Here is an 18,215-nt window from a genome sequence, read left to right as displayed (position 1 = left end):
CCCCCCCCCATTTCCCCCCGCCCCCCCAAAAAAACAAAACTACAGGACAATTTGTTTTACAGACTGGTAATAGTAAACGCTGAGATAAAAGTCAGCATGCTAAATTTTTGTTGTTGCCCTTTTTGAGGTTTCTCCCCTGTATATTGGCCTCTATTCATTAAAATCCTTTCAAGGCTGTTATTCTATTTTCTTCTTTACTTTCTTTTTCAACCACAGAATAAGCATGTGCCCACACGTTCAGGACCTGGGAGGATTGGGGGGCGGGGTGGGGGGGGGGCTCACGTAGCCTCTTCCTGATACAGTTTGGGGTTTCTTGGCCAGTGTTGCTTGCTCTCGCTTGTTCGTGGCCCAGCCTGAAGTTCAGTGCCAGGGAGGACTGAAATACGGACTCCACAGCTGGTTCCATGGAGGTGCTTGTTGATTTCCCCTCCCACATTCCTAGGATCTATGCACTTCTCTCTCTTCTTCACCTTTTTAGTCCAGGCCTTTTCTCCTAGAACTGATCAAAGAGCTTCCTAACTGAGCTTTCAGGACTCACAGGGCCCCAATTAGCACCTTCCACGTGGCAGAATGCTATTTTCAGAACAATGTATATCTTGCCTCTTTTATCATTATTGCACACTTTTTCAAGAAACCTTTCCACTTCCTCCCTGGTAGGCCAGTCTGTCTCTATCTATATTTCTCTTCCCATCTATATGTATTTTATTTTTCTTTCTTGGTTACCGTCTGAATCATACTTTTATTTAAAAGTTTATTTTATTTTTTTCCATCACTGTTTATCCCCTCTATGCTCTCTTTCACCTTCTCTTCCCCTTGCCCCCGCCGCCATCACCACACTGTTGTCCATGTCCATGAGTTCTCTAGTTCTCTTTCTTTCTTTCTTTCTTTCTTTCTTTCTTTCTTTCTTTCTTTCTTTCCTTCTCTTTGCTCGAACCCTCCACCCCCTCCCCAACACCCAAAAGTACTTTTATTTTATAACTCCTCATATAGCCCAGCTGGTGTGCTCAGTGGTTGAGCATCAATCTGTGAACCAGGAGGTCCCAGTCAGGGCACATGCCTGGGTTGCAGGCTCGATCCCTAGTAGGAGGCATGTAGGAAGCAGCGGATCAATGATACTCTCTCATTATTGATGTTTCCATCTCTCTCTCCCTCTTCCTTCCTCTCTGAAATAAATAAAACTATATTTTAAAAATTAGATGTTTAAAACAAACAAACAGAAAAACCAAGATGGCGGCATACGTAAACACCAGAGTTTGCTGCCTCGAACAACCACTTCAAAAATACAACTAAAAGACGGAACGGACATCATACAGAACCACAGGAAGGCTGGCTGAGGAGAGACTCTTCAACTAGAAGGAAAAATAACAGCACACCGAGGCTCAGAGGAGGCGCAGTGTGGAAAATACTCAGGTGCGGAGGTGCGCGCGCAAAGCGGGCTGGTGGCTGAGGGCGCGGTTGTCGTTTTCAATCAGGAGGGAGTCTCAGACTCTGAGCCCCAGATCTGGGCGAATCGCTGGGGACTCGGACTCAAACGGGAGAAGCGGGATTGTCTGGCATCAGTTGGAAGGTAGCTTTCGCTCCGAGGTTTGCAGCGGTTCCTGGGGTTCTGAGAAGCAGAGCCTCTGGGAACGGGACTGAGAGCGGCCATAACTGCTCCCTCCACCCGCCCTGTTGATCCCGCCCCGCCCAAGCCCTGCGCAGAGCCATTTGCCGGATCGCCTCAGGCAAAGGCTAGATTAGCACCTCCCCAGAGGACAGAAGTTTTCCGCGGCAGACACAGCTGATTCACACAGCCAGTCGGCCTGGTGGTCAAATCCCTCTAGTATTAACTACAACAATCAAGGCTCAACTAGAACAAGACTGCGCACAAAGACCACTAGGGGGTGTACCAAGAAAGCGTAAAAAATGCGGAGACAAAGAAACAGGACAAAACTATCAAGGGAGGATATTGAGTTCAGAACCACACTTTTGAGGTCTCTCAAGAGGCTTCTAGAGTCTGTCGATAAACTTGATGAGATGTACAGGAAATCTAATGAGACCCTCGATGGTGTGATAAAGGACCATCTAGAAAGTAAGCATACACTGACTGAAATAAAGAATATTATACAGACTCCCAACAGCAGACCAGAGGAGCGCAAGAATCAAGTCAAAGATTCGAAATGCGAAGAAGCGAGAAACACCCAACCGGAAAAGCAAAATGAAAAAAGAACCCAAAAATACGAAGATAGTGTAAGGAGCCTCTGGGACAGCTTCAAACGTACCAACATCAGAATTATAGGGGTACCAGAAGATGAGAGAGAGCAAGATATTGAAAACCTATTTGAAGAAATAATGACAGAAAACTTCCCCTACCTGGTGAAAGAAATAGACTTACAAGTCCAGGAAGCGCAGAGAACCCCAAACAAAAGGAATCCAAAGAGGACCACACCAAGACACATCATAATTAAAATGCCAAGAGCAAAAGACAAAGAGAGAATCTTAAAAGCAGCAAGAGAAAGACAGTCAGTTACCTACAAGGGAGTACCCATTAGACTGACTGTCAGCTGATTTCTCAACAGAAACTTTGCAGGCCAGAAGGGAGTGGCAAGAAATATTCAAAGTGATGAATAGCAAGAACCTACAACCAAGATTACTTTATCCAGCAAAGCTATCATTCAGAAGTGAAGGTCAGATAAAGAGCTTCACAGATAAGGAAAAGCTAAAGGAGTTCATCACCACCAAACCAGTATTATATGAAATGCTGAAAGGTATCCTTTAAGAAGAGGAAGAAGAAGAAAAAGGTAAAGATACAAATTATGAACAACAAATACACATCTATCAACAAGTGAATCTAAAAATCAAGTGAATAAATAATCTGATGAACAGTATGAACTGGTGATTATAATAGAATCAGGGACATAGAAAGGGAATGGACTGACTATTCTTGGGGTGGGGAAAGGGGTGTGGGGGGTGAGGGAAGAGATTGGACAATAATCGTGCACCTATGGATGAGGACAGTGGGTGGGGAGTGAGGGCGGAGGGTGGGGTGGGAACTGGGTGGAGGGGAGTTATGGTGGGAAAAAAGAGGAACCAATGTAATAATCTGAACAATAAAGATTTAATAAAAAAATAAAATAAAACAAACAAACAAACAACAAAACAACTCCTCATATAAGTTGACCTTCCCAAAGCATTAAAGAAAAATGAAGAAGAAGAAAGAAGAAATCTTAGTCCAAAGGAATTATTTAGGGAAATTCATCCAAATTAATCATGGGTTTGCTTTCTTTCCTTTTACTTTAGGACATTCAGATCATGAGACATGGATTGTGTAGGTGCCTTGTGTAGATTCAGGAGGAGGATTGGAGCTAAAGGTCAAAACAGGTGCTGCCCCTTAGCCTGTTGGTTCTAAAGAGCTATTAAAGGTAGAGGCATTGACTTTGAAAAATAGGGTGAGACCAACCACGATTCTGTGACACGAGCCTCTTTAGCAGGCCTCATCCTTCTGTGGTAGGAGGGAGACGAAGACAAACTATCTGACCATCCTAGACCAGATCTTAGGGTAAAAAAAGTTTTGGGAAACAGTAGACAAGACAGAGTTCTTCATTGAAAGGCTCCTTAGAGCTTTTAATATGCTCATGAGTATTATGTTGCTCCAGTTGAGCCATACACCATAGTGGTACTTTCCAAAATGACAACACAACATAGCAACTAACAATTTGTTTCTCAAAATTTCTCAAGAAACTAGATTACCAAAGAATAGAAAATATTGCTTTAAGATGTACATCTCGACGTCATTAAGTGTTTCACTGACTCTTCTGATTACTCTGTCATATGTCTTCCTGCCGCCTCTTCTCTCTCTGTTCTTCTCTGCTCTCTCCACCTCTGCCCTTCCCTCTTGCTGTCCCTTTTCTCCCTTTCTCTCTCCTTCTCTTCCTTTTATCCTTTCATAGTCTTCATTGTCTTTACTACTTCTTTTGTCTCATCTTGCCCTCTTACGCCTGCTCTTTCTCAGACATCTCTCATAGCAATATGTTTACGGATACATCTCCTAGGGCAAAGGAAACTAAGGAGAAAATAAACAAATGGGACTACATCAAAATAAAAAGCTTTTGCACAGCAAAAGAACCATCAACAAAATGAAAATGGAGCCTACTGTATGGGAGAACATATATGGCAATGATACATCTGTTAAAGGGCTAATATCCAAAATATTTAAGAAACTCATGCAACTTAACAGAAGGAAGACAAACAATCCAATTAAAAAATGGGCAATGGACCTACATAGACACTTCTCTAAAGTAGACATGCAGATGGTTAAGAGACACATGAAAAAACGCTCAAAGTCACTGATCATCAGAGAGATGCAAATTGAAACGACAATGATGTATCACCTCACACCTGTCAGAAAGGCTTCCATCAACAAATCAACAAATGACAAGTGCTGACAAGGATGTGGAGAAAAGGGAACCCTAGTACACTGCTGGTGGGAATGCAGACTGGTGCAGCCATTATAGAAAACAGTATGGAGTTTTCTCAAAAAATTAAATATGGAACTACCATTTGACCCAGTAATCTCACTTCTAGGAATATATCCTAAGAGACCTGAAACACCAATCAAAAAGAATGCATGCACCTCTATGTTCATAGCAGCACAATTTACAATAGCTAAGATCTGGAAACAGTCCAACTCAGTAGTTGAGTGAATAAAAAAGCTGTGGTACATTTATACCATGGAATACTATGCAGCAGTAAAAAAGAATCTCTTTGAGACAGCATGGAGGGACCTGAGAGTATCATGCTAAGTGAAATAAGCCAGTCAGAGAAAGATAAGTATCACATGATCTCACTCATATGTGGAATCTAAGTAACAAAATAAACTGATGGACATAGTGGATCCAGAGACATAGAAGCATGCAGCAGAGTGCGGAATCTCAGAGAGAAGGCGGATGAGGATGGGAGGGTGGGAGGTAATCAACCAAAGACCTTGTTTGCATATGTGCATGGCACTTGGACAGAGACAATGGGGTGGTGAGGTCCTGGGGTGGGGAGTGGGGGCGGACTGGAGGGCATCTATGGGGGGAAAAAGGAAACATATGTAATACTTTCAACAATAATTATTTTTTTTTAAATTCACTTAATAGGACAGTAAAACAACAACAACAAAAAATAATAGTCTTTTCATCATTCCCAACAGCTTCCCGAGCTCCTTTGTAACATCCCTGACACCAGTTCTCTTCCCAGTCAATCACTGATTGCCTTCTGTAACTGTGGTTTGCATTTTCTAGAATTTTGCATAAATGAAGACATGCCATATGTACTCTTTTTTTTGGTCTAGCTTCTTGTATACATCAATTCATTCATGTTGTTTTTGTTTTAATTTTTTGGTTCCCTTTTATTTCTGTGTAGTATTCCATTGTGTGGCTATATCACATAGATGGACACTTGGGTTGTTTCTAGATTTTGGCTATTACAAATAGAGCTGCTATAAACATCCTTATACACGCCTTTTATTCCTCTTGAGTACATACCTAGGAGAGGAATGCTAAGTCATATGGTAGGCACCAACTTAATTTTTTAAGAAACTACCAATGAATTTTCAAAAGTGTTTACCATTTTATGTTCTCACCAGCAGTGTATGAGAGCTTCACTTGTCTCACTTTGTGTCAGCAGTTGGTATGGCTTGTCTTTTTAATTTTAGTGATTCTATTTGGTGTGTTTATATTTCTTTTAAAAATATTTTTTATTGATTTCAGAGAGGAAAGGAGAGGTAGAGAGAGATAGAAACATCAATGATGAGAGAGAATCATTGATAGACTGCTTCCTGCATGCCCCACACTGGGGATAGAGCCCGCAACCTGGACATGTGCCCTGACCTGGAATGAAACTGTGACCTCCTAGTTCACAAGTCGACACTCCACCACTGAGCCATGAGCGGCTGGGCTATATTTCATTTACTTATTGTTCATTCGTTCATTCATGTCTTCTTTTTTTTTTAAAAATATATTTTATTGATTTTTTACAGAGAGGAAGGGAGAGAGATAGAGAGTTAGAAACATCGATGAGAGAGAAACATCGATCAGCTGCCTCCTGCACATCTCCTACGGGGGATGTGCCCGCAACCCAGGTACATGCCCTTGACCGGAATCGAGTCTGGGACCTTTCAGTCCGCAGGCCGACGCTCTATCCACTGAGCCAAACCGGTTTCGGCTATGTCTTCTTTTGTGAAGTTTCTGTTCAAAATTTTTGCTCAGTTAAAAAAAATTTGGTTGTCTGCTTATTCTGATACATATCCTTGGCTGATGCATGTGGTATAAATATTTTCTCCCCTTCTGTACCTTTTTGTTTTCTTAATGGTCTCCTTAAGAGTGAAAGTTTTTAATTTTGAAGAAATCCAAATTATCAGTTCTTTCTTTTATATTTATGCTTATTTATGTTTTATATAAGGAAACTTTGTTTACCTACACAAAAATTTTCTCCTTTGTTTACTTCTAGAAGTATTAGAATGTTAAGTTTTAAATTTATTTTTATTTATTGATGTGAGAGAGGGAGAGAGAGAGAGAGAGAGAGAGAGAGAGAGAGAAATACACATTGATTTGTTGTTCCACTCATTTATGCATTCATTGGTTGATTCTTGTGTGTGTCCTGATAGGGGATTGAACCCACAACCTTGGTGTATCAAGATGATGCTCTAACCAACTGAGCTACTTGGCCAGTGCCTTAAGTTTTACATTTAGGTCTATGATTATTTTGAGTTAATTTTTGTGTGGGGTGTAAGGTAAGTATTCACTTTTTTTCATGGAGAGATCTAGTTGTTCAAGCATCATTTTTTTCAAAACCAATTAATGTTTATAGATGTGGGCAAGTGATACAAGGTATATTCAAACACTTTACCTATAAATTCCAGTAGGATACCTGAGTGAAAGAACAGTCTAAACATTAAAAATAATTTACGTGGTTATGAATCTTCTTTTCATCAAATACAGTTTATTTAAAATTGTTCTTTATGTCTATTCCAGAATGAATGGAACAATTTCCTTTGATTCTAAAACCACATGAATGGCAGTATTCATATTGTAGCAGAAATCATCCTTTCCATCACTTAAAAGTACAGGCTTTCTGATGAAGAGGAGCCTTGTTCCAGATATTTGGGTTTCGTAATGTTAACAGATCGCAGATTTTTCTTCAAATGCAAATACACTCTGAAGTGACATAAGATAAAAATATACACAACTTGATTTTCCTAAAAAATCCAGATCTATGGTATCAATAAAAATGACTCTGTATGAGGAGTGCCAAGATAAGCCTGTATTTAATTTTTTGATAAGGAGGGAAATATGAAAAAGAAAACCCAGTGGCTATGAAAACACAGATCTAAAAAATTTAATGATTTAAAATAGCTTCTACATACACAAGAACAAAGAGAGTCATACATATTGAACATTTTGGTTTTACAAACATGAAATGTCACCACTTAGAACAAATCTGTCACCTCCAAAGAAATACACATTTACAATGAAATCTACAAGGACACACTTTTATACTTTCCAAGTGTTGTCGATTTTCAGCAATCCCCTTCCTCCCTACACATTTACTTATCATATAACAATACAACTTTTAATCCTATTTTGGCAGAGCAGAACTTTGTTTTGAAAAGCACCTTCTATGATAAGTTTCACTGGTATTTCACCATACTGAGATTACACATTCTTCTCTTTAAATCTTGTCCTGTTCCAATGATTTGGTTGTTTAAAACAAACAAGCTTAATTCTGTTAAAAGCATACATTGTAAATAAAAATGTTTTCAAATAGGCTGGAATAAAACCATTAAATAAGAACTGGACTGAAAGACCGTAGATAGTGTGCTTCTTTTTTATTTTATGTTTTTATTGATTTTAGAGAGAGGGGAAGAGAGAGAAACATCCATGAGAACCATTGATCTGCTGCCTTCTGCACATTGATCGGCTGTCTTCTGCACCTCCCCCCTCCCAACCCCCCACCACTGGGGATCCAGCAGGCAATACAGGCATGTGCCCTGATCAGAAATTGAACTGGTGACCTCTCAGTGCATGGGATGATGCTCAACCAAACTGAGCCACACTGGCCAGGGTGATAGCATGCTTCTTGACTTGGTAATATGTGAATGCATTTTCTCACCAGGCAGGAAGTATTTTATTTGCTCTATGATGAATCAGGTGGCTTGTGGTGTGTCTGTGCTGTGCCAACACCAGCAGGAGCAAGGGGACAGACTATGGAATGGATGCTGTGTGAGTGGTGGGCTGTATATGCAGGATTGTTGTCCAGACAGAGTTGTAAAGATTAAATGGGCTCAGTATAGCTACTCTAAGTGTAAAGTCTGCCATGGTTTACGGAGGGTGCAAGATGAAGCAATAAATTCTCTTAGAGTCGGATGTGGCCTAGTGGCTCTAAAATTCTGGTGCCCAAGGAACTGGCCGGTTTCCCTCAGGTAATGGTGGGGTAGTAGCACCTAAGCGAATGCTGAGAGTCAGAAAGGCCTCTACTTACACCTGCAGACAGAATCATCCTTCTTTTTGTGGATGATTAGAGCCTGATGTGTCTTTATAAACTCCTGCTGCAAATAATATGGTTTTTGCAAATCTGAAAACATCATCTGGAAAATCTCATGGCAAAAATCACTCAAAAATACAGACCATTAAATAGTTTCGGGAAACACACTCTCTCCTTTTATCGTGAGGTCCGCACAGTGTTGAAACAACCCAGTGCTAAATGGGACTTGGCTTCTTACCACACGTGTCTCTTCCCTCTCCAGCTCCCAGAATATAGGAACTTAGATCACTTTCTGAAACCTTTTCAACCAGAAGTGAGACAGTTTGTACTAATGTGTCCAAGATAGTCAATTTTGGAAGGGGCTTCAAAAGAAGGATAAGTTATATCATGCCTTGTTATTTGGGAGGTGAGCATTTGCAAATAAACTATCCTTCCCAGACGTGGAAGTGACAGGCTCAAAATAAATTGCTAGTATATGTAGGTATATTATAACCAGCTGGTATGTTTTCTAAAAAAAATGCAGCATTAGGAGGTGCTTATTAAGGTGCTTCTTAATTCATGTTTTTGAATGGAATGTATCAGACAAACATCTACAAACGAATATGAACACAGGCACACACACGCATGTGGACAAGTTTCTGTACAGTTTATGTTCGGGATGCTTACATGTGTACACAAGAACCACACACACACACACACACACACACACACACACACACACACACAAAGTTTCCTCTCTAGCTCCCTGAAGTTCTGAATGTTGTCTAACCCATAAAATGTTAAAATATTTCATTTCCATATAAAATATATACAAAAATAGATATCATTTACAAAAACCAGATAGTATTTCCAGTTTTCCTTAGTAACCCACTCAGTCCTCCTGTCCTCCTTTCCTTCTCAGAACGTTGCCATCTCCAGCAAAGAGCGCTTGAACTGCAGCGTGTTCCTGGACAAGTCTGTCACTTGGTGCACCATTTCCTGCAAGGCCGTAGTGCTGGGGTAGTGGAGGGCGGCCTTCTTAGTCGCCAAAACTATAGTCTTGAGCTGTTCGCAGAGCTGGTTGCTGGAGTTCATCACTTTGTTGCGAATGTCCTGGGCAGCAACCTGCCTTGTCAGCGTGTCTCCAATGAACACCAGTTTGTGCGCGCTCAGAATGACAAACTTGCTGTGTGCCACGAAGATCCGCGGGGGCTGGGCGGAGCTGACGCAGCTGAAGAGAGCGTCAATGGCATTGAGAAGGGAAATGTAATGGGTCTCACACTGGTCATAGTAGAAGCAAAGCAACTGCCTATCCTGAGCGCCCACGCTGCTGTTTACGGTGGGGAGGCTCTGAGAGGGCTTCCACTTTGACATGTCGTTTTCCACAGGCTTTGTAATTTCTTGTTCCAACAACTGGAACTGACTTAGCTGCAAGGAAGACAAAAGCAGATTTCATTGAGGGTAAGGCAGTGTGCTGTAATGGAAATTAATCAGGGGTGGGTGTTAAAAGACAGAGGTTTTAATCCCAGGTGCTTATTAGATATGAAGCCTTGGTCAAGTCGTCTTGCTTTCCTAAAGTGTAAAATGTAGAAGTTGAGAAAGGTGATCCCTAAGAAATCCACCAGCTCTGACTTTCTATGATTGGATGATTGGCCTCCTCTGCCCTTAGACTGAAGGCTGAACAGGGTTTAAACCTAGCTCTGTTACCTATACCTTTATGAAAGTTAAGCGAGTTAATATTTACAAAGTGCTTAGAATGATGTTTGGTATAGGACAGCCTCTATGTAAATGTTTATAAATGTTGAGTGGTGCAGGGGAAAGCAAATGTAGGGATCTCTTTATCAAGTAAATTGCTGACAGGAAAGCTTTGACTCTGTCCTTCAAGATGCTTAGACAAATGACAATCCATGACCCATTTCTTGGTACAAATGACAACCCATGACCCATTTCTTGGTACAAATGACAACCCATGACCCATTGCTAAGATAAATGACACTCTATGAACCATTCCTACTCTTTCTGTCAAGATTTATATAAGTCACTAGAGGCCTGGTGCACGGATTTGTGCACATCGAAAGGAAATTAATTAGAAGGTGGCCAGTGGGCGGGACAGGCTGAGATGGGCCAGACACACCCTGGAGCCAACCTCCCGCAGTCCCTCCCTGGCCAGCTGCACCTGGGGCAGCGCTGGAGCTCGAAGGGCATCTGCCGAGTGAATGGGGTCCTTCTGGCAGGTGGGGTCCCTCAGCCTGGCCTTCGGGGATGGGGCCGAAACTGGCAGTCAGACGTCCCCCGAGGGGTCCTAGAGTGTGAGAGGGCACTCTGTAAAGTTGCTGTCACTTGGCAGCTCCTGCGTTGAGTGTCTGCCCCCTGGTGGTCACTGAGTGTCATATCTTCCGGCCGGTGGGCTGGTTGGCCGGTCGCTTAGCCTTTTATATATATAGATTATCCAGCACTACAGGAAAGACTAATGAACTATATGTGCACTGTGGAAAAGAACATCTCTAAGGAAATCTAAATGTTAATTGTGCATCATAACAGTTCCACAGAGCTGTTGAAAGAAAACGACATGCCACAGAGTCAGACTCAACAAGTGTTAGCTTTCTTCCTTCTCTTATTACAACCCCCAGATGGTGTATTATTTAAGTTGCAATAATAATAACTTCCAGCTATCCCACCGACTCTCAAGAGAGATTGTCTTTTGCAGGTAAGGACTATCTGTAACCTGAGCTTAGGACTCAATCTTTCACCCTGAGGTAGAGCAGGGATAACCTTGCCCAGCTCCTTCCCTGAGAAATGCACAGTGAGCTTTACTTTTCTACAGAATCTGTTTTCTTAGAAATTACTACAGTTTCAATAAGTTACCTAAAGCCCTGCAGTTTTACTTGGCCTAATGCCAAAGCAAACATAAACAGAGATAGGGTGCTGCTTCAGAGTACTGAATTTATGCTTTTGCAAATATGTCTATAAATACATCATCTTTTTAGATAGAGGGCTGAGGGATTTCTCATTTTATGGAGAAGTTACTGAAGTTCAGAGAGGTTAAATGACTTGTCTGAGGGCACACGGCTGGTTAGTCAGAAAGGAAGAATTAGAACTCTGGTTTCCTGAGTGCAATTGCCATTTCATGTCTCTATATGCCATTCTATGTAATCTAAAAAAGGGCTTATATATCCTCAATTGGTTCCTCTTTATTTTTATGCCTGCACCAGCAATACACATCATTATCTGCCCCACTCAAGCTCTACTTTTGAATGACTCTGTCTTGCCCAAAGTCCTTAGTAAATGGACTTGGGTATATTTTGAAAATGTTGGATCCTGCCCTCCTACCCTTAGATTTGACCAAGAGCAGCCAACCCAGAGGCTTGTGTTGTAGGGGAGTGATAGGTAGGTAGGGAAATAGATAGACAGATAGACAGATAGATTGACAGACAGAGATAGCCTAATCAGATTCTTTTTTAGGAATTTGATGAATCACAGCAGGAGTCAACTATCAGGTGAGATGAAAAGCCATCTATAGAAAGGGTTGTGAGTGGCCATTTATGGTTTCTGTAAAGTTACAGGGGAGACAAATGAGTAGATAAGCAGGGGAAACTATAAGAAAATAGGGAAGAAGGAAGCAAATTTAAAGAGAAGCGAAGGGAGTACAAGAAGGAGAAAGAATTTACAGTCCCAGTTCTCATTGGACTTGGGTATATCTTCATTTTCTGTTCCAGAATTTCCCTGACTAGAAAATCTTTTTGCTTGGGCCAGCTTGAGTGGGTCTTGTTCATTGAGATCAACAGCCTTAACCCAAACAGTCCTAATATGGTAGATGTACAGGCTTAGCCTGGAAAAATTGTTGTTTGGATGTAATCCAGGTATACCAGCTGGATTACTAAGATCATAAACCTTCTCTTTGTTCTTATGCTCTATTATATGCCTTGGGGCTTATTTATACTAAAGTGTGCTGGAAGGATCAAAATCCCGATCTTTTGAAGTTATACCTTTCTTATTAAGCAGGAAATCTTTTCAATACCAAGTGGTTTTTGTCCTGATTGAACTTACCTGATGATGTTCCAGCTGCATCTTGTTCTGTTTGATGATATTTTCTTTTTCCAGCAGCTCTTTCTGTTGCCTTTCAAACTCCTCTTTACCCTATTATTTTTCAACATAAAGCAAACATTACATCACCACTATGATTCACTTATGCTAACAATTTCATTGACAAATGGTTAAGTACTGTTTCATTTTCCACTGCCTTGGTAATTTCCCACATGCCCAATTAGACTCCATAAATCCTAGACAGGGATGATGTGCTTCTCGGCCAGACCTCCACAGTGGCTGTGTTAAGTTAGGGCTACATGTAGGGTGCCACCTTCTCTGTTCCACTTTACCATTTTCAGAGAGCTATTCATGATCCCCTTCAAGCCTCCTTATCCAGTACTATTTCTTAGGTTTCTTTTCTAATAGATTATACTTGAACCCATTAACCTCCTAACCCAGGTTTAAATGTGGTCACGTTGCACTTATAATTTCTTTGAATCATCTACAACTCTACACCATGATAATACTTCTCAACATGCAGAATTGGACAACCAGCCCTTTCCTTAGCACTAGGTGTGGCTCAGTGCTTCCTTCCCCAGTATCCTGCACTCAAGGGAATTGTAGTTAAACACTATAGTTCTCAGGATAATCTTTGGCTCTTAGTCAAATGAAAAGAATGGCAGAGTAAGAGAGTAAGCTAAATTCTAAATAATGGATCTTGGTAGAATGTTTTAATCCCCCAAAGTGAAAAGGCAAGTTATCAAGATCCCAGGTCAACTCGGTGGAATTTCCACCTGTAGGAGGCAGACTGTGATTGCCCAATTTCCCATATCCAGGTTAAGTTCTAGATCAACTGGCAAATGCCCAGTGGTCTTCAAGGTAAGACTGGGATGAGATTAAGTTTTCTGTAAGTAATCACACACACACACACACACACACACACACACACACAGTAGATATGATGGACCTTAGAAATTCTCTAGTGCAGAGGCTTTCAATTATTTTTTTCTTAATAGTTAAACTCCCTGCCCCATCTTTTAAAAAATAAAATATCATTTTGAACTATATCATAAAAGGCAAATAGAAGTGGAGCTGGTATGATTCTCCAAGGGCCCTCTCTCCTACTAGGGAGTCTCTTCCATCAGTAGGGTCAAATACAACCTTGTGCTTCAAATGAGGACAATAAGACCCAGGGAGGTTACATACGTTGGTCACACAATTAGTGTCAGAGGAAGGTCTCAAACCAAGGACTCTACACTATCAGGCCAGTGTTCTTCCCTATGTATATTGCCTCCAATTAGTGAACCGTTTGGATTAATATTAATCATGTTCTCTCCTCTGGTAGTCCAGCCCGCCAGCTTCACAGGCCTTACTTCTAGGCTCCCTGAATGTGACTATCGGTCAGCAGTTCTCAACCTGTGGGTCGAGACCCCTTTGGCGGTTGGACGACCCTTTCACAGGGGTCGCCTAAGACCATCCTGCATATCAGATATTTACATTACGATTCATAACAGTAGCAACATTACAGTTATGAAGTAGCAACGAAAATAATTTTATGGTTGGGTCACAACATGAGGAACTGTATTTAAAGGGACAGAAGGTTGAGAACCACTGCTATAGGTGGTTTAGGAGTCTGGTTGCTTTACCTGTAGGTGGACATAGTCATAATCATCCATCCAACTCCTTTCAGAGCCATCACTGCTGCTACAGTCAGCTACAGGCTGATCCTTGCTCAGGTGTGGGGGCACCGCCTTATTGAGGGTCTGGGCCTTGTGGTCTCCAGGATGCAGCAGCTGCATCTGGGATCCAGCATGGGGGTACTCAGTGGAGTTCATGATGCTCTCAGGCCCATTCTTCACATGGGAGCTGCCGGGGCCTGGTCTAAAGAGGGCTTCTGCATTGGTGTTGATTGTTGTGGTGAGCTGCTTGGCATCATCAGGAACCGATTTTGCCACCATCACAAAGCGGTCCAGATCATCACACTTGTTTTGGGGCTTGTTGACCGCCAGGATATTCAGGGACCAGCTGCACTCATTTAAGTCATGGCTGGTTTGGCTCAGAATCTGGTGGGAGTCTTCCACTCTCTGCAGCTCCCGCTTCATTTTGTTGTAGAGGGTGAGTTCCGGGAGGCAGGAAGCATTTGCTACAGCGCCCTTGGCAAAATGCAGGTAGTCCCTCAAGAACAACTCCACCTTGTCCACTGCGGTGCGTATCTCATTGATGTGTCGTTCCATGTATCCATAGCACCTCCAGTCTGTGGTCGTGACCAGTGCCATTAGGCTGGAGACGCCCATCTCCAGGGTCTGCTGGAGCCGATGGAGTCTCTCAATGGCTGTGTCTGGGTCCAGAAAGAGCCTTTTGTCCTGAGATGGGGAGGCTGACAGTGAAGATTCCTTTGAGGTGGTGGAAGACGTGGACATGTTACTCCTGGTGCTGCCTGTACTGGAGAAAGATAGTCGGTTGATTCCATCCACCACATCCTGAGAGCTTTTGGCGTCCGCTGGGTTGTGCAGAGGGACATCGTAAACACCGTCTCTTTCTTCAGGATTTGCTTTCTCACTGGTTTCTGCTGGTGGTTCCAGAAACTGTACCCCTCGAGGGACATCATACGCATCATTCTGAGTGCCCCCTGACGGTCCCAGCAGTGAGGGTGGGTGTTTCAGGGAAATGCTTGGGTGTCTTTGTGCAACCAGTTCGGCAGCTCCCGTAGCATCACAGTTATATTTCATGTGAAGGTCATTCCCCACCAGTTTGGTACTGGCCGGGGGGATGTCATACACGCCCTCAGGTCTGACATCTGGCCTTCCAGCTTGTCTCATTGGAGGGGGGAAATCATACTCTTTTTCCCTGAGCCCTGCTTCATCTCGGCAAGCAGAGGGTGGAATGGCATATACCTGAAAAGTAAGTAGAAACCAAAGCTAGTATTTGTTGAGTTGGCTCATGTGAACATGGGGAAACAACTACATATTAAAATGAAGGCCTGACCCTGGCTAGTGTATCTCAGTGGTTAGAGTGTCAGCCCATGCACCAAAGGGTCCAGGTTTGATTCCTGGTCAAGGGCAGGTACCTGGATTGCAGGTTTGATCCTGGGCCCTGGTTGGGGCATGTGTGGGAGACAACCAATCAGTGTCTTTCTCACATCAATGTTTCTCTCTCTCTCTCTCTCTCTCTCTCTCTCTCTCTCTCTCTCTCCTTCCTTCCCCAAACCCTCCCTTCCAGTCTCTCTAAAAATGAATGGAAAAAATATCCTTGGGTGAAGATTAACAACAACAACAACAAACAACAAAAAGAAAAAAAGAAAAAAAGAAGAAGCCCTGGATTTTCAGTCCTGTTTACTGCCTCCTCTTCTTCCACCCCAACCCACTAATGAGAGGTATTTCCAAGGCCCCACCTGCTCCCATTTCCTTCGTCCTTCCCCCGGCCCCAGTGCTGCCTGTTATGTGCGCTGTGCTGGCTGAGTTGCTCTCTCTGGTCCCAGCCTTGGAGGATTCAGGCTGAGAGGCAGAGTATGCATGTACACACTGCACGAGGTGTCAGAAGACCTCAGGTCTCTCCCTGGGTCCACCAGCTGTGTGATACTTCATAAGTCACTTGGGTGTTCTCAGACACACTTCCCTCATCTGTAAAATAAGGATAACTGTACTTCCCATGTAGGCCTCCTCCTGAGGGTAGCAGAGTGAATCAAATTCATTAACACATATACATGGACAGAGTGTACTGTGACACCCTATATACATATGACATATATTAGTTGCTTGCCAAACTGAATGAATGATTTTACCTTCTTATTGACTCTCCTTATTGACTAACCCGTTTTTAGGGGGGGGGGGGGGGGGGGGAGAGAGGACTCTAAATATGGAATCCATAGGGTTATCTTTAGTTATTGCCTTTTCTTCCTCACTTTCTCCTTCCCTCCCATCCCTTTACTCTCTCCCAGAGACTAGTTTTTCTTTTGGTTTGTCCTGCCTGCTTCATCCCAGTAAATAAACACACACACTTTTTTGCTGCTTTGTAGGAGCTCACTTACCCCTTTAGTAGGAGGAATGTCATAGACCCCTTGAGGTTTCATCTCTCCCCCTGGAACTGAAAACACCGGGCCTTTCACCGATGATGGAGGGATATCATATACCTGAAAATAAATACCTGAGTTTAGGGATGTCTTATACTTGTCATTTTTTATGCGTTCAAGCTTTGAACTGTGGATTTATTTACCAGCTTATGTACATCTTTCCTCTTTTACAGCATTCTATATAACATGGAGTTGGTGAAAAATTTTTTAATTTCTTATTTTTTTTTTACTTAGATTGAATGTAAAAATGATCATAAGTGGAATATCTACACTGTCTGTACTTTAAACTGTAGTTGGTATTATATATTTCCTGAAATAAAATGATAAATTGATAAGCAACAAAAGCTTTGTCAGATAAAAGCCTAGGATTTCTTGATAAAGCAAATCCAGAAAATATAATTTAATAATGTTGGCTACAAGAGCTCCTGAATAGACAAATCAAGCTTCATAATTTGTAATTTTCTTTTCACATGTAGTGCTGAAGGAATGCCACCTGAAGTGCTCCTGTCCCATGGGGACCATGGGCATGGTACGTACCCCTTGAGTGGAATGGGAAGGAGGGATATCGTAGATGTCCTTTTGGTATCTAGATGGGTACTCGTACACATAGCCATGGCCTGTCCTCACGGGGGTTATCACCTGTGGGCAAGAAGACAGAGAAGTGTAAAATTCCAAGGCCAAGTCCTAAGTGAGTCGCCTAGCCTCCTCATCGGACACTCTTCCCTCATTGCCCCCATCAAAAGAAAGAAAAAAATAACGAAAAACAGCCCAAAGAAACAGAAAAGAGAGAAAAGGAAGGAGACAAGGGGACACGAGGCCAGTAAACTTTAATTCCTCTTGAATCCCCATGAAGAACAAGTCCCTGAAATATCTCTATCCCCCTTCCCCATGGTAACAAAATCATCTCAAAGCTGGTCAGATAAAGACTCAATTCCCAAAATGTGCTTGAAGGGAGAATCACTTTTAAGTTATGAATACCCTAGATTATTGCTTTGGAGCCTCAAAAGCAGGGCATAGTGAAAAAAAAAAAATTTAAGGCTCTGAAACTATTTGTAAAATGAATAATGCAAATTGAGTTCAGCCACTTAAAATTCCTCTCATGCCTTCCCCAGGACACCTCTTCATCCGCCATTATTATGATTATAACTAAAATTCCACAGGTCACTAAAGTACTTTCATGAAACCAATGCTCACACAGTGCTGCCTTTAGAAGCCTCCAGTAGCTTTCAATCTAATGTAGGAAACAAATTAAACACGGAGTCAGGGAGTCCTAGGAACAGAGTGCGAGGCTCTAATCATTTTCCCATTTCCACCAGGGAAGCAAACATCGCAGACAGTATCCAAGTCCAAGGGCCGGCAGAAGTCAAATCCACTCATCACAAACCCTGGAGCCAATGTCAATCACACCAATTGCACCCAACAGGCTTGTGTTTTCATATCTACATACTTCATTGTGTCCTAAGCACGGATAGAGAAATTATTTGAACTTATACTCATTTTGAAATGTATTTAATCCTCCCAAGGCTTCTAAATTGCCAGGGTCTTATTTCTGCCTAACCCCTGCCCCTGAATGATTAACGGCGCCCACCTCGGTATTGCCCATGGAATTTTTGAGAACAGATCTTGCAAATTAGGA

General features: G+C 42.2%; 1 protein-coding gene across 3 annotated transcripts in view; it reads right to left on the bottom strand.

Annotated features, from left to right (window-relative positions):
• Positions 1-9,136: 9,136 nt before the first annotated feature.
• NEDD9 (neural precursor cell expressed, developmentally down-regulated 9) overlaps positions 9,137-18,215 on the bottom strand; it is a 179,274-nt gene continuing 170,195 nt past the window's right edge. For 2 of the 3 annotated variants that reach the window (XM_014549559.1, XM_005878427.2), the window contains 5 exons: positions 17,117-17,218; positions 16,538-16,639; positions 14,157-15,404; positions 12,532-12,621; positions 9,137-9,912 (listed from right to left, as the gene is read on the bottom strand). In XM_014549559.1, coding sequence (XP_014405045.1) covers positions 9,403-9,912; positions 12,532-12,621; positions 14,157-15,404; positions 16,538-16,639; positions 17,117-17,218 — 2,052 coding nt within the window. In that variant the 3' untranslated portion in view covers positions 9,137-9,402. The remainder of the gene's footprint in view (positions 9,913-12,531; positions 12,622-14,156; positions 15,405-16,537; positions 16,640-17,116; positions 17,219-18,215) is intronic. The other variant, XM_014549560.1, reaches the window with a different exon arrangement.

This window comes from Myotis brandtii, unplaced genomic scaffold, assembly GCF_000412655.1.
Source record: "Myotis brandtii unplaced genomic scaffold, ASM41265v1 scaffold56, whole genome shotgun sequence".
NCBI lineage: Eukaryota > Metazoa > Chordata > Mammalia > Chiroptera > Vespertilionidae > Myotis > Myotis brandtii.
Note: the sequence above shows the minus strand (reverse complement) of the source record. Positions and strands in the feature narration are given on the sequence as shown.